Here is a 22,509-nt window from a genome sequence, read left to right on the forward strand (position 1 = left end):
CAGACAGAAAAGCGCGAATCGTCTTTTACTAACACGGAATCAGCTAAAGCAGCCCAAAGGCGAATGGAACTTCCCCTTTATAGTGCCGTCGTACGTGTTGTACGTCACCGCGCTTTGCTCGATATTTTTTTTAAAACGATGGTGTGTGGGCAACATCATTTTAATGATGAAGTTGGGAAAACGTTGTTTTTTCGACATGCTGAAAAACTACGTTTTTTTTGTTCATGCTGAAAAATGATCGTGTGTACGCGGCATAAGATTTGCCACCCTCAGTATGAAAATGATTTGCTCGGTGAACAAACATGTAGACACATTTAATGAATTATTAATGAACACCCAGCTACGTTAATGTGAGTCTGATATTTGCCTTGAGGTTAACTTTAAATACTTGTTGGCAATTATCTCATTAGCCCATTTTTCCATGAGGTACACATGAAGTGACTACCAACAAGCAGTTAAATCTCCCAGTAGCTAATCCATTTAATCATTTATAGCCCTAATCTTAGCATACCTCCCAATTTAGGCTAGCCATGAGCTGGCCATACACAATTCTTTTTTTTTTTTCCGGAAAAGTCATGAAAATTTGTATGAAAATGTATTGGTACGTCCCATACTTTGACAAATGTTATTTATAAATTATTCAAAATGTTGTTTGCTTTTTATCGATTTTGGAGTAAATGCACTCCTGAACAAAAACGTCATTCCGTGTTAGAAATTTTTTAATTTCTGCTCCTTAAAATTTTTCTCAAAAATGAACTTCGACTTGACCCCATTACCGATTTAGAAAATAAAAAAAATGTTCTTTAAAGAGAAAAACTTCACATGAAATTCTACTGTTGTGTGGACAGCTTTACAAACTTGGATTTCTCGTGTTTAGCAAATCAATAAATTTCCCTATCTGCATTAAGCGCATGGATGGAGGAATCTCCCTGGTGGCCTTAGCTGTCTGAATAACCAAGAAATGACTCTATCCGATGGGATGTAGTCACGGGCCCAGATTCAAGTAGCAATTGCGCCTTTGTAACCATAGGTTACACAGCGCAATTGCTTACTTGCCCCGGCGTTACGAATGCTCCTGATTCAGGAACATCGTAATGCCGACTGCAGTCTAAAATCTGCGTGGCATAAGGCTCTTATGCCACGCATATCTAGGCTGCATTCTTGCGATGACCGCTAGGGGGCGTTCCCATTGTGGTCAGCGTATAGTATGCAAATTGCATACTAACACCGATTCACAATGTTGCGCGAGCCCTGCGTACGCAATTTACGTTGTTTCCGTACAGCGTGTTTAGCGTAAGGCTGCCCCTTCTAATAGCAGCAGGCAGCCAATGCTAAAGTATACCCGTCGTTCCCGCGTCGCGACGTTCGAATTTTACGTAATTTGCGTAAGTGATTCGTGAATGGCGCTGGACGCCATTCACGTTCACTTTGAAGCAAATGACGTCCTTGCGACGTCATTTGCCGCAATGCACGTCGGGAAAGTTTCCCGACGGAGCATGCGCTCGGCGCGGGAGCGCGCCTAATTTACGCAGGGCAAGTTTACACAGCGCACACGCAATTTACGGAGCTACTGCTCCATGAATCGCGGGTAGCGCAGTAAATTTGCGGGGGCGCAGGGCAAAAACGCTGCCCTGCGCCTCCGTAAATAAGGGGCAAATCTACCTGAATCAGGGCCACTGTTCAGCCAACAGATTTCCACCCAGTTACTTCATTTTTCCATTTGGAGCTTTTCGAGCCAAATGGTGCCAACCAGACCACCTACGGCTCAAATATTAAACCATGTGTGGTCAGGTTTAATGAGATAAGAATGAGGAACACCACTGGGCATATAGTATGTTGGCAAGGGACACACCCCTGGCACAGCCCCAGTTCCATGGACCACTTAAAGGGGAAGACTGGCAACCCTTGCTGTATTAGGCAAACATAAACAACTGGCCATGATGGGTACAACTTGTCAACTTCCAGAATTGGTTTCATGGCATTTGGTCACATGACCTTTTAGTAAGGATGAGCTCCGGCGTGTTCGCATAGAACACGTGCGGAGCCCGCCAGGAAGTCGGCACCCGCGCTGCGCTAATCACAGCCAGGCAGACATTTCCCGATCTCTGCAGCCGAGCATCGGGAAATGTCTGCCTGGCTGTGATTAGCGCAGCGCGGGTGCCGACTTCCTGGCGGGCTCCGCACGTGTTCTATGCGAACACGCCGGAGCTCATCCTTACCTTTTAGAGCCACAAAGATGGGATGTGATGGGAAATCCCAAATTTTGGAGTTGTTAAAGGAAAAGAAGGTGAGGGGATCTTCAAAGGGTCAGGAGAGATTTCATCTAATTTAAAGTTGACAGGAAATGAATGGAAATCTCCCTGAGAGGACATAGATAACAAAAAAAGGAAAGAAGAAGAGGAATTACCCAAAATACCCCCCAATACATTTTTTTTCCTTTCCCCTTGTACATCGTCTGCTGGGTTGTCTTAAAAAAACATAGTTCTTTGCTCAGCGAATCCAGTGTTTGATGTTCTCTTCATACTTCCTCAGGGGGCTGGCTGTCTTTCTGGTTCTTGCAGCTAGCCCCCTGATGACGAATGTGGTATAAATTGGTGTTGCATGCGCACTGTCATGGAGATTGCCCTGAAGCCTGGTTGAATGCATGATGTGGTATCTCAGGAGGCATAAGGCAGCTGGCTCGATGGCCTTCTCATCTAGGCAAGAAAGCAGGGTCCGGGTTTCGAAAAAATGGTATTTAAAAATAAAAATTAAGTCTAATTGTGTAATGGGAGGGGGGAGTGGGGTGTTTATGTCCAAGGGCCACTTTAACTCTTCCTTACTATATCCAAAGCTAAGCCCCATACACACGGGCTGAATATCAACCGAAATAAGCTGGTACAGTAGCCTATCTCCCGACCCTCTTCTGTTGAATGAGCATGCTGGAAAACCAGCAGCCGATCGATAACTGATCAGTGCTTTCAGCCAATGTGAGCACGGACTATTTTGTTCTGGCAGAGAGTGGCCCCCCTGTCAGAACACAATAGCTTTGCAGGGAGGCCACTTTACTAACATTGTATTCTTGGTACAGGACCTCCTTGCAAGCTCCTCCATTTTTTTTGTTTTGTTTTTTTCATTCAGCCTCCTGGGCTAAATGAAAAAAACTTACCATGTGTACCAGGCTTTAGGCTGACCATAGACCAGGGGTCTCCAAACCACCTAAACAAATGGCCAGTTTACTGTCCTTCAGACTTTGAGGGGGGCCGGACTGTCTATTGGCAATAGAAACGGTCCAGACGTTGGTGGCAAAAATAACGCCCCATCATTTGTTTCAGTGGGCATAAGTGTCCCCATCTTCAGTGTCATTGGCCTAAATTATGCCCCATTGTTAAGCTGGGTTGCACAAACCCCCCATCCATAGTGACTCCCGTCAGTGTTATTGGGAGGAATTGTGCCCCATTGTTGGTGTCATTGGGAATAATTGCACCCTATTGTTGGTATCAGTGGATGAGATAGTGCCCCAAGGGCCAGATAAAAACAAGCAAAGGGCCTCATCTGGCCCCTGGGCCGCGGTTTGGAGACCACTGCCATAGACTATGCATCTTTCCTTCCTTCAACCACTAATTGAAGGAAAGAAAATAGCTTGATTCCCCTCCTCAACAGTCAGAATCCCTTCCAATGCGCTTGTGTATTCTGACAGTGAGAGGTTTCCCCCCAACAGAATACAATAATCACTGCTGGCAGCTATAGTCGCCGGCAGTGATGGCATGAAAAAAACCCCCAGACAAACTGGTTGTACTGAAGTCAATTGATCGACGTTTAGCCAGTCTGCCCATAAATAGATCGACATTTGGCCCTCCACTGCTGAATTATGATTTGTCTATGGCAGGGTTCTCCAAACTTTCCAAGCAGGGGCCAGTTTACTGTCCTTCAGACAGGCCACATTCCGACCATTGGGGGTAGAAAATGCCTCGGGGGCCGAGCATCAGTGAGAATAAACACGGCCTGGTCAGTAGGAGGAGGAATAGTGCTCGATCATTGGTGTTAGTGGAAGAAATAGTGCCCCATCGTTGGTGTCCTTGGGAGAAATAGTGCCTCATATCATTGGGAGCAAACGTGCCCCAAGGGCCAGATGAAGGCTAGCAAAGGGCCACATTCAGCCCTTTGTAGACCCCTGGTCTAAGGCCAACCTTTAAAGTTCACGCTTTACCGTCACATTCACTTTGTTGCATAGATACATAGGTTGGAAAAAGACACAAGTCCATCTACGTCAACCAACAGAAAAAATGAATAGAAAACCTCCATATACAGGAGCCTATACCCTCAGTTGACCCAGAGGAAGGCAAAAAAAGAAACCCCTGTGAAGCATGGTCCAGTTTGCTCCTGCTGGGAAAAATGTATTCCTTTCTAATCCCCCAGAAGGTAATCGAAAATTCCCTGGATCATTAATCACTTGAGTTTTATTTTATTGAATAAACTAAAATATATCCCTTTAAAGCTCTTCCTGGTCGAATTTTGACGTGCCCACGCTCATTGAGAGGCTTATGCATTTGCCATTTGCGCCTTTTTTGTTTTTATATTTTTGCTTTGCATTTGCTGTAGTTCTGTTCGTGACCTTTTTTTTTCCTGTGTTTCTGTGAGCTGCCTTATCTCTGCACATGCATAACATGCTCTGTGTACACATGAAGCTAGGGGAGGTTTTCCACGCCTCCTCAGCGTTGACTCGCCATTGCTGGCAGCACTTTACTTTCTACTTTGCAAAGAGCTGCACTTAAAATGTTCCCCGTGAGTGCCGCAGGATAGCCATGTTTGTCTGTGCCTCTCACACACTGTCTGTTGTCATGCCTATTTGTTTCTCTCTCTCTCCACTCTGCCTTCTCGGAATTTGGCGTCTGTCTTCATCGTCTGTCCACCGTTATCTGTCTGTGTCACAGAGCGCCTTCTAAACGACACCCTCACTTGCCAAGGTATGTGGAAAAACATCTAAAAATATACTTATTTATGGGATAGGCATGTCTGTATTTATCACGCTTTGTATGGGTTGACCTTGTAGCCCCTGCCAAGCTTGTAGAACCTATTGGACTTCTGAAGAACTACAGGTCCCAGCATCTGCTTACCTAGCCAAAGAAGGAAAAACTCTTGCCGCGTACACACGATCGGAAATTCCGACAAAAAAAACGTGAATTTTTTTGCTGACGGAATGTTGGCTCAAACTTGTGTTGCGCACACACGGTCACACAAATGTTGTCGGAAATTCTGACCGCGGTGACGTACAACACGTACGATGAGCCGAGAAAAATGAAGTTCAATAGCCAGTGCAGCTTTTCTGCTTGATTCAGAGCATCTGTGTTTTTTTTGTGCGTCTGAATTGCATACCGATGATTCTGAATTTCCGACATGGATCTTTTGCCGTCGGAAAATTTGAGAATCTGCTCCGACAAAAAATGTCCAATGGGGCATACACATGGTCGGAATTTCCGACCAAAAAGCTCATATCGAAGATTTGTTGTCGGAATTTCCAACCAAAAAGCTCATATCGAAGATTTGTTGTCGGAATTTCCGACCCAAAAAGCTCACATCGAAGATTTGTTGTCGGAATTTCCAACCAAAAAGCTCATATCGAAGATTTGTTGTCGGAATTTCCAACCAAAAAGCTCATATCGAAGATTTGTTGTCGGAATTTCTGACCAAAAAGCTCACTTCGAAGATTTGTTGTCGGAATTTCCAACCAAAAAGCTCATATCGAAGATTTGTTGTTAGAATTTCCGACCCAAAAAGCTCACATCGAAGATTTGTTGTCGGAATTTCCAACCAAAAAGCTCATATCGAAGATTTGTTGTTAGAATTTCCGACCCAAAAAGCTCACATCGAAGATTTGTTGTCGGAATTTCCAACCAAAAAGCTCATATCGAAGATTTGTTGTTGGAATTTCCGACCCAAAAAGCTCATATCGAAGATTTGTTGTCGGAATTTCTGACCAAAAAGCTCATATCGAAGATTTGTTGTCGGAATTTCTGACCAAAAAGCTCACTTCGAAGATTTGTTGTCGGAATTTCCAACCAAAAAGCTCATATCGAAGATTTGTTGTTGGAATTTCCGACCCAAAAAGCTCACATCGAAGATTTGTTGTCGGAATTTCTGACCAAAAAGCTCACATCGAAGATTTGTTGTCGGAATTTCCGACCGTGTGTACGTGGCTGTTGAGTACACAAGTTCTCAAAGAAGTAATGAGATCGATGAGTCCTTGTGCATTACACTTGCCTCCATGCCTCTAATCTTAAAAATTTGGCCTTGACCTGTCCAGCAATAGTTGTCGGGAGAGCTGGTGTCACAAGCAAAAGACAGAAATGTCTCCCTAGAATTAGTTATGACCCCCATCCCTCACTTACATCCTCAATATAGAATGTACCCAACTATTAACATTGAAATGCACCCCTGCAAAATAGTCACTATCTGGAGCCAAGGCTGGTTGTCGTTTTTTTCCAAGCCCATAAGGATTTCCCACTCCATGGAGTTGTAGATGGGTTTTGTTGGCCAACATTACCTTTTGCCAGGGCCGGGACATGGATTGGGCAGAAGGGACGGCCGCCCTGGGCGTAGTGTGTTTTATCGGGAACCGCAAGTTCCTTCTGCTATAAGGCTGAGAGGAGTAGTGACAGCAGCATAACTACTTCTCTCGTCCCAGCTCTAGAAGCAGCAAGAAAAGGAGGAGAGAACTGGGAGGTGGTGTGGGCTGTACTCTCTCTCCCCCTCTCCTCCCCATAAGCTTGCACATAGTAAAGGGGGAGGGGGGGCGCAATTTGGCATCTTTGCCCTGGGCACTGGATGATCTTGTCCTGACACTGCCTTTTGCATTCAAACACAATGCTGCCTAAATGCATGCATTCAATATGCTGAGCTTGACCCGTTTCGCCTGCAATGCGAATGGACCTCAGTAGGATTGAATGTGTCTAAAAACAGCCAAAGTCACTATTTGGAGCCAGCACTGGTTGCCGGTTTTGTTGAAGCCCATAAAGATTTCGTACACAACTGACTAATGGTGTTAAATTGTCCATGTAGATGGGTGGTGTTGGTCAACATTACCTTTTTGCATTCAAACACAATGCTCCTTAAATGCATGCGTTCAAAATGCTGAGCTGTTTTGCCTGCAGTGTTAGTGGACCTCAGTAGGATTGAATGTGTCAAAGACCCAAATCTGATCCAATGCAATTTTTTGGAGTGATCACCCACAATACACCATTAAAATAAATGGCAATCTTGCATTTAAAGGGGTTGTAAAGGTTTGTTTTTTTATTTTTTAAATAGGTTCCTAGTGCATTGTTGGGTCACTTACCTTTTCCTTCAATTTCCCTTCTAAATGTTTTTTTTCTTTGTCTGAATTTCTCACTTCCTGATTCTCCTCAGTAAGCTTGTCCCTATAATCCGAGCCATTCTGGCTGGGGGTTAGTCAGTGTGCCCGCCCCCTCCCTTGGGACTAGTAGAAAATGCCTCAGGCCTGGTGGTCAGTGGAAGTAGAAAATCCCTCAGGCCTGGTGATCAGTGGAAGTAAAAAAATTACATTGCACCTGGGATGTGGGGTTTCAGCACCCTGCACCTCTGGACCCCTTTACATTACACAGCACCCTGGAGCCCTTTACATTACAAAGGACCGCAACCTCTGGACCCTTTTACATTACACAGCACCCTGCACCCCTTTACATTACACAGCACCCTGCACCCCTGGACCCCTTTACATTACACAGCACCCTGCATCCCTGCACCCCTTTACATTACACAGCACCCTGCACCTCTGCACCCCTTTACATTACACAGCACCCTGCACCTCTGGACCCCTTTACATTACACAGCACCCTGCACCCCTAGACCCCTTTACATTACACAGCACCCTGCATCTCTGCACCCCTTTACATTACACAGCACCCTGCACCTCTGCACCCCTTTACATTACACAGCACCCTGCACCTCTGGACCCCTTTACATTACACAGCACCCTGCACCTCTGGACCCTTTTACATTACACAGCACCCTGCACCTCTGGACCCCTTTACATTACACTGCCCCCCTGCACCTCTGGACCCTTTTACGTTACACAGCACCCTGCACCTCTGGACCCCTTTACATAACACAGCCCCCACAGTTTGTTACACAGACACCCCCCTAACAGTTCTGGACCCCCTGCATATACACTTGGGGGGAAATGTGACATGCGGCCTGCGGGCCGCCGCGGGCCACTGGCATATGCCCGGTATGCCCTATGGCCAGTCCGGGCCTGACCGTGAAGGCGGAAATATAACGAAGCTCAGTTTTAGAAAGATTCAGTTTGATGAAGTGGTGTGACATCCATACCGATATGTCATTCAGTAAGTTTGAGGTCCGTGAGGAGATCTAGGGGGTGAGTGGAGAGAGAGATCTGGGTGTCGTCGGCATAGAGGTGGTATGGTATTTGAAGCCACGGGAGGTGATGGGGAAAAGATGGGAACATCTGATCTCACCCACTGGGGTCCTTGAGAAATCTGGGAAAATATTAGGTGATTGGAACTCACTAGCATCCGATAGACATTGAAGTATCAACGGTGTGTAGCATTACCCCCAGTGGAGCTGCTGGATTTTTGGGCGGCGTGTTACCTCATGGCTCCTCCGAAAATTCCTAGGGGTGAATGATGCGTATTGCATATAGCAGAAGTAAAGGAATGTCCAGACAGGTGCTCTTTGCTGTGCTCTTTATTACCCAGCCAGGTAAAAACAGTAAACTTGTGGTGAGGAAAGTAAAGTTGAAGAAGATAGGAGAATAACAGATTCAGGCCCGATGAGAGGGAAACAGTCCTGCTTCCAAACCTAACCCTTCTTATCACCACTCCCGCCGGAATGGGTTTAATGTACCCGGACAGGCCTCTCACTGACCTGGCAGCCGGAGTATCACTCGGACAATTGTAGGATGAAGTCTCTGCCACAGACCCTCCTTGGTGAACTTGGGAGAAAGTCTCTGCCACAGACCCCTCTCAATGAGCCTCAGAAAGATACCTCTGCCACAGGTCCCCTCTGGGTTTGATCCTTGGAGATATGCCTCCTTAAATGAGTTGCGTCTGGATCGCCTTCAACTTGTCGCCCAGGTACCGCCTGACAGGTGATCAATCCCTCGGTGTCCGGCTACCTTGATCCCCGTTGGTTTGTCCAGGCCCTTTTGGACCGCCGGCCTCTCAATGGCGCTCCTCAGACTGACTCCCCACCGAACAGCAGTACAGCTTGGGATCTTCAAAATGGGAACCCAGTCACTCGCTGGGTCCCACGTCGCTGTTCAGATGCTCCGGGCCAGCATGGTCCCGGAACCAGGAACACCGCTTGGCACGCACGCCCCGGCCAGGTAGGTCATAACGCTGGGGCGCCGTGATGTGGCCACCCTAAAGGTGGGTGCCACACTGGACGAAGAAGACCCAGAACCAATGGCGTCTGCCCCATAAATACTCCTCCCAGCATGCCCAGCGAGGACCAACCCTCGTGATTGGCACCCAAACCTTGACTCCACTGCTGCCACCTGCAGCACCGGGGCTGGAAGAACACCCCAGCACAGCAGAGCGGGCTCACAGCACAGCCAAGCTGAGACAGAGACCACATTTACTAGCTACTAACAATCTGGATCAGAGTTTAACTACACTCTGATCTACCCTTAACTTTAACTAGCACCAGTACTATAAATTACTGTATTTATCGGGGTATTGCGCGCTCCGGCGTTTAGCGCGCACCCCTAAAGTGGACCCGCATTCCTGTGGAAAAAAGATTTTTATACCTATGCCGGGTACACACGAGAGGATTTATCCGCGGATACGGTCCTCTGGACCGTTTCCGCGGATAAATCCTCTGAGGATTTCGATCCGCTGGAGTGTACTCACCATCGGATCGAAATCCGCGCCGAATTCACACCGCGGTGACGTGTCGCGCCGTCGCCGCGATGATGACGCGGCGACGTGCGCGACGCTGTCATATAAGGATATCCACGCATGCGTCGAATCATTACGACGCATGCGAGGGATGGGTTCGGACGGATCGATCCGGTGAGTCTGTACAGACCACCGGATCGATCCGCTGGAGCCGATTCCAGCGGATAGATTTCTTAGCATGCTGGATCGTACACACCAGCGGATCTATCCGCTGAAACCGATCCACGGATCAATTTCAGCGGATCGATCCTCTCATATGTACGGGGCCTTACAGTTTTGGTGTCTTGCGCGGCGTCCATCGACTGCCTCGTCGGGTCCGGCGTCCGTCTGCGGCTTCGGGTGTCCTCTTCGTCGGGTCCGGCGTCCTTCTGCGGCGTCCTCCCCACTCGATCCCCGCTTTCCTGCGCCGAGTTTGAATACTGCGCCGGCATATACCGAGCGTAGTACATGTGTATAGTCGGGCAGGCTCGGCTCCTCTCGCGCTCACGTCCTGTACGTCCAGGACGTGAGCGCGAGAGGAGCCGAGCCTGCCCGACTATACACGAGTGTACTGCACTCGGTATATGCCGGCGCAGTATTCAAACTCGGCGTGGGTATCGGCGTATATCGCGCACCCACGATTTTGCCCTGATTTTCAGGGCAAAAAAGTGCGCGGTATACGCCGATAAATACGGTACATAGGCGATACATGTGTAAGGATGGAACCTTTTACATCATGACTAGTGAGACCTGCTGGGGCTTGTAGTTCAAACAGAGTCAACAGCTTTCCTAATGTGGTTATGAATGTGGAGAGCGCTATAAAGCTTTTCAGAATTCTGGCTACCACCAAAGCATTTAGCAATGGTGCATTTAGTTTGTGTCCAAGAAGATTCCACATACGGGTTTACACTCTCTAGCTTGATAGATAATATTGTTTTGTTCCTGTCAAACCAGCTATCCTGGTTCTTATCATGTATGCTCTTAAAAGAAAAAAATATTTTAGCTCTTCTGCTAGCTAGACCTATAGACAGATTTCATTCAAACATGACTTCCGCTCCTCAGTTCGAAGTGAAAAGATCCCAACTAATCCGGTCATGAAAGAAGTATATGGGCTACCACTGCTGACCTCTCCTAAAAATATTCATTGTGTAACGGTCATGCTGACGCTTTGGTTCAAATACTTTGAATTGTTGATCCAGACAACTCGAGAAAGGAGCAGTACTGACTGTTTTTAGGCTTTCATTTGCTGAAGCTTTTTCTCAGACCTTGGGCCAGATTCACGTATATGGGCGCATCTTTGTGCGGGCGTAGCATATCCTATTTACGATACGCCTCCGCAACTTAGGCAAGTGCAGTATTCACAAAGCACTTGCTCCGTAAGTTGCGGCGGCGTAGCGTAAATTGGCCAGCGAAAGCCCGTGTAATTCAAAGTAGGCTGGTAGGGGGCGTGTTGTATAGAAATGAATCGTGACCCCACGTAAATGACGCGCCTAACGAACGGCGCATGCGCGCGCATGCTCAGTATCACGTCAAATTTTCTCCCTAAGTTACGCCGGCTCAATGCTTGGTCGACGTGAACGTAACCTACGCCCATCCCCATTCACGTACGACTTACGCAAACGACGTAAAATACGGCGCGTTTCCGACGTCCATACCTTGACATGACTTACCCCTGCTACATGAGGGGTAAAGTTACGCCGGACCGACGCCTTACGTAAACGACGTAGCTAAATCCGACGGGCGCAAGTAAGTTTTCTGAATCAGCGTATCTAGCTCATTCGCATATTCAACTCGGAAATATACGGAAGCGCCCCTAGCGGCCAGCGTAAATATGCAACCAAGATACGACGGCGTAAGAGACTTACGTCAGTCGTATCTTGGACAAATTCTGGCGGATCTGATTCTTTGAATCAGGCGCCGAGATACAACGCTTTACATTCGGACTTACGACGGCATATCTGGAGATACGCCGTCGTAAATCCTTTGTGAATCCGGGCCCTTGTGTCTCAGAAGTTGCTGATTCTAGGGACAACCGGGGAACTGGGACTCTTTAGAAAGAGGCCCGCAAAGACCAACATATTTCTGTTATGACGGGTGTATCTGATCCATACAGGCATTTGGAATACCATACACGTTGATACGTCTTAGTTGAGGCCTAGTTTATTTTGCAAATGTTACAATCTACTCTACTTTTTACACCTACATACAGCTGGCAGCAGGGCAGCCATCAGAAATTTTGGGGTACCTTACACCGCTTTAGGCCTGGGCGTCCCGGGGCCTGACCGACAACATTCCCCAGGGCCAGCTCACTGGCTGTTCCACCGAATCCACCCACTGGCCATCCCACCGAGTCCTTCGGTGCACCTACGTTTATTTTAACACTCTTATACCAATGTGTCCCAATACACACCCTGAATTATCCACATCCCTTTCCAGGAGAGGGATGGAGGATTCAGGGTGGGGATGGCGCTACATTGTGGAGAGGGATGTATAATGCTGGGTGGTGATGAGGTGACGAGGTTCAGTGACGACTGGTGCTCTATCGGTGCATGGCGGCGGGAGGTGGACCAGACCCTGCCTCCATTGAGCCACCCCCCCACCAGGCTCTCCAACCCTGTATTGGAGATAATGGCCGCGATTCAGATACATTGTCGTATCTTTGAGCAGGCGTAGCGCATCTCCTATGCGCTACGCCAACGTAACTTTGAGAGGCAAGTACTGTATTCAGAAAGCACTTGCTCCCAAAGTTACGTCGGCGTATCGTAAATGGGCCGGCGTAAGCCCGCGTAATTCAAAGTAGCAAGGCAGTGGGCGTGTTGTATTGTAATGAAGCGTGACCCCATGTAAATGCATGTCCGATCGAACAGCGCATGCGCGCGCATGCTCAGAATCAAGTTGCAAATACTCCCTAAGATACGTCGGCTCAATGCTTTGTCGACGTGAGCGTAACCTACGCCCAGCCCCATTCACGTACAACTTACGCAAACGACGTAAAATACGACGCTGTTCCGATGTTTCCAACGTCCATGCCTTAGCATTACTTACCCCTGCTTTATGAGGGGTAAACTTACGCCGGACATACGCCTTACGTAAACGGCGTAGCTAAATCCGACGGGCGCAAGTATGTTTGTGAATCGGCGTATCTAGGTCATTTTCATATTCGACGCGTAAATCTACGGAAGCGCCCTTAGCGGCCAGCGTAAATATGCACCCAAGATACGACAGCGTAAGAGACTTACGTCGGTCGTATCTTGGCCAAATTCAGGCGTAACTGCCTTTCTAAATAAGCACATAGATACGTCGGCGCTCATTTGGACTTACGACGGCGTATCTGGAGATACGCCGTCGTAAGTCCTTTCTGAATCCCGGCCCATAGGCCTATGCAGGCTCAATGTCCAGGGATGCTAGAAGAGGTCGGCAGCAGGTGGGGATCGATGTTGGTGTGGATTGATGAGGTGTCACAGGGGCGATCGGCATGTGCTCCTCTCTTCTGCAGCCATAGAAGGAGCTGACAGCACTTTGCATGGAGGGGCCCGAGGATCGGATTTGGCGGCTGGTGGGTCAGTCTCTCGGTCTTTGGCTGTGCGTCTCCTCCCTCCTCGGCCAATGGGATCGCTTCTCCTTTTGGCCAATCAGGAAATGGGTCTCGCGACCCACTTCCTGATTGGCTTGGCTGGGAGAAGAATCCGTGTTACAATAGCGATTATTCATTCGCTATTGTCCCACGCCTGGATGGGCTTCGGACGCAGTGCTCTGGGTCCTGAAGCCCACCCTCTTTTGAAGCCTATTAGGGCCTCTGCTTCAAAATCCCCCATTGGACTCTATGCGTCCAGCACCCTGCATGTAGATTAGGGGGGTCAGTGACCCTAATGGGCCGCCACTGAGAGTTACATTGTGAAAATGGATGAGGATGATTTTGGTTGGGGATGAGAGTTACATTGTGAAGAGCCTCTCCACAATGTAACCAAGTCTAACATGTTCCTTGGGACGCTCGGGCCCCTTACAAGTGTGTTGCCTGTACCCCCCTGATGGCCGCCCTGGCTGGCAGCCCCCAATGCATCCACGTGCATGAGCCAACTTACATATTTACCAGCACACCATGGCTCGTCAAATATCCTCTGGCGCTTTTATTGCAGAAAGATCACATTGCAAAGGACCAAGTCCAACATTTCAAAGCTGTGCAGGGCCCCTTCGTCAAGCTTGACGGCATGTAATCACATGCCTGACTAAGGGGTCCTTCATGGCTCCGAAATGTTGAACTTGGTCCTTTACAATGTGATCATTCTGCAAAAAAAAGCTTCAGAGGATATTTGACCATCAATGGGGAGCCGGCGAATATGTGCGTTGGTTTGTGATGAGCCCAGTTTCCAGCTGGCAGTTGCTGCAGAACCCGCTACTGACGAGCCCATCTCCAGGAACATGTGCTATGGGAATATTAATACCATGTGCATGAGCCCTTATGGTAATCGGCAGCCAGCAGAGATGTAGGATACACCTACTCGGAGACAACGTATGTCCCTGGTACGTCCTATCGCATCTTTACGCCTGTGCTGTAACACTCTGCAATGGAACGCAACAGTCTGAATGAGCGCTTTTATTAAAGCAGCTATTCTCAAACAGCGTTATGCCAGAGGTTGCTATGGGTTTCTTGAGTTGTAGCTGCTCAACCTCTCATTTGGTGGTCACCTGCATAATTGCAGATCCAATGCAACTTGACAGATCTTTTTAGATATCTGCATGGGTGGCATTCTGGCCACCACTGCAAGGGGAGCATACTTCTCATTGTCCACTAATGTAGGGGCATTATTCCCACTAGTCACCCCTGTAAGGAGCATTCTTCCAACTGACCACCAATGTAAGGGGCATTCTTCCCACTGATCACCAATGTAAGGGGCATTCTTCCCACTGATCACCAATGTAAGGGGCATTCTTCCCACTGATCACCGATGTAAGGAACATTCTTCCCACTGAACATTAAAGTAACAGGGCATTCCTCCCACTAAAGTAAGGGGCTTGCCCCTTTCTAACTTGGTGCCAAGGACCACCAATGTAAGGTTTTTTTTTTCCCACAGACCACCAATGTAAAGATCATTCTTCCCACTGGTCACCACTGTAAGGAGCATTCTTCCTACTGCCCACCACTGCCCGTGTGTAATGCCCCATACACACAGTCAGAATTTACGACAACAAAAGTCTGATATGAGCTTTTGGTCGGAAATTCCAACTGTATGTATGCTCCATCTGACTTTTTCTGTCGGAATTTCCGCCAAAAATTTGAGAGCTGGTTCTCAAATTTTCAGACGGAAAAAATTTAAATCGTGAATTCAGCACAAAATTTAGACGCCTGCTCGGAAACATTTCGACGCATGCTCGGAAGCATTGAACTTAATTTTCTCGGCTCGTCGTAGTGTTGTACGTCACGGCGTTCTGGACGGTCGAAAGTTCAGAGAACTTTTGTGTGACCGTGTGTGTGTGTGCAAGGCAGGCTTCAGAATTTCGTCGGAAAAACCATCCAAGGTTCTTCCGACGGAAAATCTGATTGTGTGTACGCGGCATAAGGGGTTATATTTCCCACTGGCCACCAATGTTGACCGTATTCTTCCCACTGACCAACAAGGTAGAGGGCATTCTTCTCACTAACCTCCAATGTATTGGGCATTCTTCTAAATGACCATCTATTTATGCTTCCCACTGACCACTAAAGTAAGGAGCACTCTTCCCACTGACCACTAAAGTAAGGAGCACTCTTCCCACTGACCACTAAAGTAAGAAGCACTCTTCCCACTGACCACTAAAGTAAGGAGCACTCTTCCCACTGACCACTAAAATAAGAAGCACTCTGACCACTAAAGTAAGAAGCACTCTTCCCACTGACCACTAAAGTAAGGAGCACTCTTCCTACTGACCACTAAAGTAAGGAGCACTCTTCCCACTGACCACTAAAGTAAGGAGCACTCTTCCCACTGACCACTAAAGTAAGGAGCACTCTTCCCACTGACCACTAAAGTAAGGAGCACTCTTCCCACCGACCACTTAAGTAAGGAGCACGCTTCCCATTGACCACTAAAGTAAGGAGCACTCTTCCTTCCCACTGACCACTAAAGTAAGGAGCACTCTTCCCACTGACCACTAAAGTAAGGAGCACCCTTCCCACTGACCACTAAAGTAAGGAGCACTCTTCCTTCCCACTGACCACTAAAGTAAGGAGCACCCTTCCCACTGACCACCCAGTGTAAGGTACATTCTTCCCGCTGACCACCCAATGTAAGGCACATTCTTCGCTTGGACCACTAATGTTAGAGGCATTTTCCCCCACTCATACCCCCCCCCCCCAATTATTTTATTTTAGCAGGGGTTCCCTGAGATCCCTAAAATTATCTCAAGCGTTCTTCTGGGTAAAGAGGTTACATATGAAAATTTGTAGGATCTGAAGGATTGAGGCCTGCCTTCTTGTTTTCAAAATGGCCGCACACAGGCCAGCAATGGTCCCATTTTCTGACCTAGCTGTCTGCAGATTTGATAATCCAGTCAGATGCCATGAGATAATTATAATGACTCATTGTCAAGCACTGTGGTCTTGTTTAGTTTAGATAATGCAATTTATTGTCCGTTGTTTGTTACTGACTGCAGGATATGAGGAGCGAAAAATGTCCATATAAGCACTAAACGGCTGCAACATCCTCAATGTTCATGTGTGTATCATTCATTTGTTTCTGTCTCAACTAACCTGTGTCTTTTTCTTGTCCATTTCACCCTGCCGCTGTCCCACTTTCCTACCAGTCCCATTGCAGCCTGGTAAGACATGACCGTCATTCTGTTTTGCATGTGACTTTAACGTTTTGTGTGTGTTGTGTGTGTGTGTGTGTGTGTGTGTGTGTGTGACCCACTCCAATAAATGACTCCAGGGACTCATGGCAGGTATAGCTTCAGTGACCTTTGTTATTGTCCTTCATACCTCAAACACAACATACATCTCATTCATGGACTTAGAATACTGGTCCCAAAGGAAAATGGCCGCCTAATATATTCTACAGCTGGATGAATTAAAGGGACACAAAGGTTCAAAGGACCACCATTGCCAAAACCATTATATTCTGATAACTGTAAGGCCTCGTACACACGAGGGGACATGTCCGATGAAAACGGTCCGCAGACCGTTTTCATCGGACATGTCCGCTCGGAGATTTCGGTCTGATGGTTGTACACACCATCAAACCGAAATCCGCGCGGACAGCATACGCAGTGACGTGGCCGTGCGGATGACGCGGCGACGTGCGCCACCCTGGAAGGTCAATGGTTCCACGAATGCGTCGAATCACTTTGACGCATGCGAGGGCTTTCGGCCAAGCGGACATGTCCGGTAAGTCGTACAGACGACCGAACATGTCCGACGGACAGGCCTCCAGTGGACATGTTTCTTAGCATGCTAAGAAACATTTGTCCGCTGGAAACCTGTCCGATCCGCCGGAAAATTGTCCGGTCGGCCGTACACACGACGGCCGCGGACCAGTTTCAGCAGACATGTTAATGCATGGATACATTATTTTACTTTTACATGCCTTTGTTTTTTACTTTTGTCCAAATCTGCATGTCCACCAAGATCTCCAGATGGGACGGGACAAGCTATAACACAATACTGCCAATGGTTACCATTTCTTCCTATGGTTATATTACCTTTAAAGGATAACTGTACCTTTGTACTATTGTCCTTGAAATTGCTCCTTGCCTAGAGTTTTATACTTGCCTATCCATGCTTCGTCAAAATTCATGGTGATGGAATGTCAACAACACACCATGGATCTCCAAAACAGGTCTTTATCAGACACATGGGGTAAGGATCTCGCGCCAAAAAAATATTAAATACAATGTGTCACTAAGAAAGCAGCTCCCCAAAATTCAAAGGATGAATGCAAATATGGAAAAATAGATAGGGGGCGCTAATGAACAAATGTGAAAATCCAAAATAACAACAAAATAGCAATATGAAATCGCAATAAGCACAAGTGCAATAAATGCCTAATTAAAAAAGTGCAATAGTGCAAAAATAGAATTGAATCCGTATACTGAGTACATAGAAAAAAACAGCGAACATAGGAAAAAAAGGCAAAAAGTCCATAGACTGAGTGACAAGTGTTCATATATTCTTTGCTTATCGCTGAACTTGTAATAAGATGCAAGTAGGTTTCCACCTTCACCGATCTAAATCACCCAATAGTGCATATAAAGGATGGCCCCTTACCGCAGGAAGTTGACCTATTTCGCTAGAAAGAGGTCAAATTGAGCTTGTTGTCACCATAGACAAAATTGAGACACCTGGGATTCCTGTGGGTCAGCTGCTTGAAGCGTCATAGGGGTGTAAAAACAGAGAAATACCGCCATGGCATAATAACGTTTATTTAAAAAATTAAAAACAAACACAGTGCCGAGTGGAGGCTTACTCGTATAGTGCCCACGTCCCGGCACTGAGGCTTTTAGCTTGCGATCAGAAAGGATCGTTGGGAACGATCAAATTGAGAGCGATGTCCGCGCCGACACATGCATGGGCGTCTGCAGGTAGGGGCAAGGGGGGTAAAGTGCCCCCCCCCCCCAGAATCAGGGATTGGATTGGCACTGTTAAATTCAGTACAGTGGCTACGCTATGGGGGTGCGGGCAGCTCGTACCCAGGTGCCACCCTCCAGTGGGTTGACACCATTAAGGTGCTGTCAAGCCCCCCCATCAGTGCAGTGATGGTGAACCTTGGCACCCCAGATGTTTTGGAACTATATTTCCCATGATGCTCCACTACACTGCAGCATCATGGGAAATGTAGTTCCAAAACATCTGGGGTGCCAAGGTTCGCCATCACTGGTGTAGCGTGACTGCAGGCTCTTTTACCTGCTCAGTCCAGCAGAGAACTCGGCGGCGATGTGAAAAAGGAGAAAGGGGAGCAGCGGGCTGTCAGCGGTTTCTCCCACTCGCCCCGCCCCCTTTCTCCTGTCAGGGAGAAGAGACGGCGGATCCCACTAGGTTCCCCACCCAGCTTCCTGCACGCTCCGTTCCTTCCCCATTAGCCATAACTGAGGGCCAATCAAATGAGACTAGGAAAGGAGAGCATCATGGGACATGTAGTCCTGAAGATTGGTGGTCCTATTTTCCACAGGGAGGAGGCTACAGCTCGATCGAGAGAGAGATTGAGAGACTGTAGCCTGGAAAAAAGCCGAGGGAGTGAGTGCTACAGGACAAATAAATAGGAGTGTGCTGGGCGGAAGGCAGAGAGAGAGCCACTCTGTCCGGCGCCACCAGAGAGAGAGCCATGCTGCCCAGTGCCACCAGAGAGAGAAAGACTGAGCCACTGCTGGGGTACAAACATGCTACACTACTGACCAGAGTCACCCCCGGGGAGCCCAGAGTAAGCATTCGTCCAGCCAGAGGGACTGTACTTTACTTTTACATTATCCTAGGGACTGTATTACGTCTCCAGTCTCTGACCATGATAATGTGATAATGACATTGTTGAAAAGGGGCGATGCATGGGTGACCCTAAAATGATGCCCCCCCCCTGAAAAAAGTTCTGCGGACGCCAATGGGCACATGCGAGGTCCTGCAAGGCTCCAAAATGTTGCCTTTACTATGATGATGATGTGATTGCTAAATAAAGCTTAGAACCTGTTTAGGAGATCCATTGTGTGCTGGTGACATTCTCTTGCTCTGATTCTCATTGGTTCCAGCCGATGGCTGCTGCAGCACCGTCTACACACACAGCCACTTTTCAGGAACGTGTGCCGTGGGAATTGTAGCGCATTTCAGGTGCTTTTGAGGAGTAGGTCACCTTTTGAAGGTCACATGACTCAACAAAACTGCTGCAAGACTTTTGAAGCGCTTCTTAATGGCGAGGGGCCTTTTTGAGAAGCTTTTTTTTAGCTCTCCAAACATGCTCCAAAGATGCTGCTTGCAGGAGTTTTTTCACCTCCCCGTCAGCGCACTGTCCCTGTATGAAAGCATCCACTGGGGTAGATTCAGCTAGGTGCGCGCACTACTACGGCGGCGCAGCGTACCGTTTTTACGCTACGCTTCCGTAAATTACTGGAGCTAGGCTTCATTCACAAAGCATTTGCTCAGTAAATTTGCGGCGGCGTTTCGTGAAAGGGGCCGGCGTAAGCGCGCGTAATTTAAATGATCCCGTAGGGGGCGTGGATCATTTAAATTAGGCGCGTTCCCGCGCCGAACGTACTGCGCATGCTCCGTCGGGAAAATTTCCCGACGTGCATTGCGGTAAATGACGTCGCAAGGACGTCATTTGCTTCGACGTGAACATAAATTGTGTCCAGCGCCATTCACGATTCACTTACGCAAACGACGTAAATTTCAAAAATCGCGACGCAGGAACGACGTGTATACTTACCATTGGCTGCGCCTCCTAATAGCAGGAGCAGCCTTACGACGAAAGCGACGAACGCAAACGACGTAAAACACGACCGCCGGGCGCGCGTGCGTTTGTGAATCAGCGTGAGTATGCAATTTGCATACTCTACGCTAACAACTACGGGAACGCCACCTAGCGGCCAGCGTCAGAATGCAGCCTAAGATACGACGGCATAAGAGCCTTATGCCAGTCATATCTTAGGCTACAGTCTGCGTATCGAGCTTTCTGAATACAGAAAAGTTGATACGCCGGCGCTACTTAGCAATTACGCTGCGTATCTATGGATACGCAGGAGTAATTGCTTACTGAATCTACCCCACTGATTTTAATGGGAAGCAGTTTTCGTGAGCTTTTCGGGCGCTTTTTTTTTAACGCAAAATCGCTTTAAAAATTCCTCCAGTTTGAAAGGGGTCTTATTGAGACCCACACAATGCAGATTCCTTGTTTTATCTGTAAATACTTAAGCTGTCTATTGTTAGGAAGCATATTAATTGTGCTCAGTGCTGATCCTGACCTCCCTGGGGCCCTAAGCAAAATGACATGTCACATTAAAGTTGAGAAGTGGGGAGGGAGGGGGGGGGGGTAGCTGCCTACAATGACATGTCACATTAAAGATTAAAGTTGAGAAGCGGAGGGAGGGGGCGTTCTGCTGTCGGAAATGACATCTTACATTAAAGTGAGAAGCGGGGGGTGCTGACTTACCTCTTCTCCCATGCAGCCAGCGAGTTGAGAAGCGGGGTGAGGGCCCAAAAATTACTTCTCACCAGGCGGGGCCTCTAGTAATTTGGGGGGCCCTAAGCGGCTTGCATAGTGAGCCTATAGGGCGGATCGGCCCTGATTGTGCTCTCCATAGATCAGGACATTGAAGGCATATAGGAATTAGATTTTCCAATGCATGCTTAGAAGAAGGGAGGGAAGTGGAAAATAGGGCTGGACCTGTAGGGTTATCTCAATAATCTTGTTATCTTAAAGTATGGATGTTCATCTAAATGATTTGGTTCCCGGGCAGGCAGCTTGTAGGCAGATGCAGTCTACTTTCTCCACTGTAGGTGGCGATCGTTTGCAGTGGCATTGCAGTTGGAGAGGAAGTCAAGAGGAACATGGTTCCTCTGTGGTTTCCTGAATCACTGGGGAAGCTATCCAATTGAATGCTGCCTCACCATGTGACTCTAGCAGCAATCTTGGATCATGCAGAGCTTATTTAAGATCCTGGCTCCCAGGCTGTGTGCGCATTTTGTAATTGGGTAGTGTAAAGATGTGTATTCCCATCTGTTAGGGACAGAACTAGTGGCAGGTAAAGGTTCCTGATGGGAGGGAAAGTGTTGGGCTCGCAACGTCTCTGGACATCTTCCCACTTGGACACAAGATGGCCAGGCTACATTCTGCCCCACCTAACATGCTCTCTACACACTGTAGGAGTTCCCGGTTGAGCTGTTTTACCACCGTGTTTATTGTGAACTGTCGTTGAATTCTTTTAATACAAGTTCTTTCATTGCACTTGGTCTTTGTGTGTTTTTGCTGCCACAGCGTGCTGAACCCCACCTACAAGCTTCTACACCCAATAGCATCTCTGCAGTTTTAAACACAGTATTTTTACCTGGGAAGCAAAGATTGATTTTGTTTTTATCTCATGCTGTCTAGGATAGCGCGCCCCCTGTACCCTTGTACTCGCACACAGAAGTTAGCGTATACGTATATTGCGCTCGCATATGTAAACGGCATTCGAACCACACGTGAGGTTGTGCCGCGAACGTTAGGGCGAGAGCAATAATTTTAGGGCAAGGCATCCTCTGTAACTCTAAACTGGTAACCTGTATACAATTTTTAAAGCGTCGCTTATGGAGATGTACGTTTTGTGAATCGACGTATCTCCCTCATTTGCATATGTGAATAGAAAATCTATGGGAGCGCCAAATACGTCCATCGTAAATATGCGCCCACGCTATGCCGGCGTAGGCAAGTTACGTCGGTCGGATGAAGCCTATTTTCTGGTGTATCTTAGTTTGTGGGCACGGCGCATATTTGCATTTACGCGGCATATGTCGAGATACGTTGGCGTAAGTGCTTTGTGAATCCGGGCCATTATTTCTTTACACAGGGGGATCCAAAGATGTAAAATAATAATAATAATAATAAATAATAAAAAAAACTCCATAAGGCCAATCACTTGTCATGTTTCTTCTCTATTTGGGTCTTTTTGGGTTCTTAAACTG

General features: G+C 47.6%; 1 protein-coding gene across 5 annotated transcripts in view; it reads left to right on the top strand.

Moving 5' to 3' along the window:
* ARHGEF11 (Rho guanine nucleotide exchange factor 11) overlaps positions 1 to 22,509 on the top strand; it is a 302,232-nt gene that overhangs the window by 92,715 nt on the left and 187,008 nt on the right. For 3 of the 5 annotated variants that reach the window (XM_040332151.1, XM_040332146.1, XM_040332148.1), the window contains exons 2-3: positions 4,914 to 4,946; positions 16,674 to 16,688. The exons of 1 other annotated variant lie outside the window; for it this stretch is intronic. In XM_040332151.1, coding sequence (XP_040188085.1) covers positions 4,914 to 4,946; positions 16,674 to 16,688 — 48 coding nt within the window. The remainder of the gene's footprint in view (positions 1 to 4,913; positions 4,947 to 16,673; positions 16,689 to 22,509) is intronic. One more of the 5 variants, XM_040332147.1, reaches the window with a different exon arrangement.

Source organism: Rana temporaria, chromosome 13 (assembly GCF_905171775.1).
Source record: "Rana temporaria chromosome 13, aRanTem1.1, whole genome shotgun sequence".
Taxonomy (NCBI): Eukaryota; Metazoa; Chordata; class Amphibia; order Anura; family Ranidae; genus Rana; species Rana temporaria.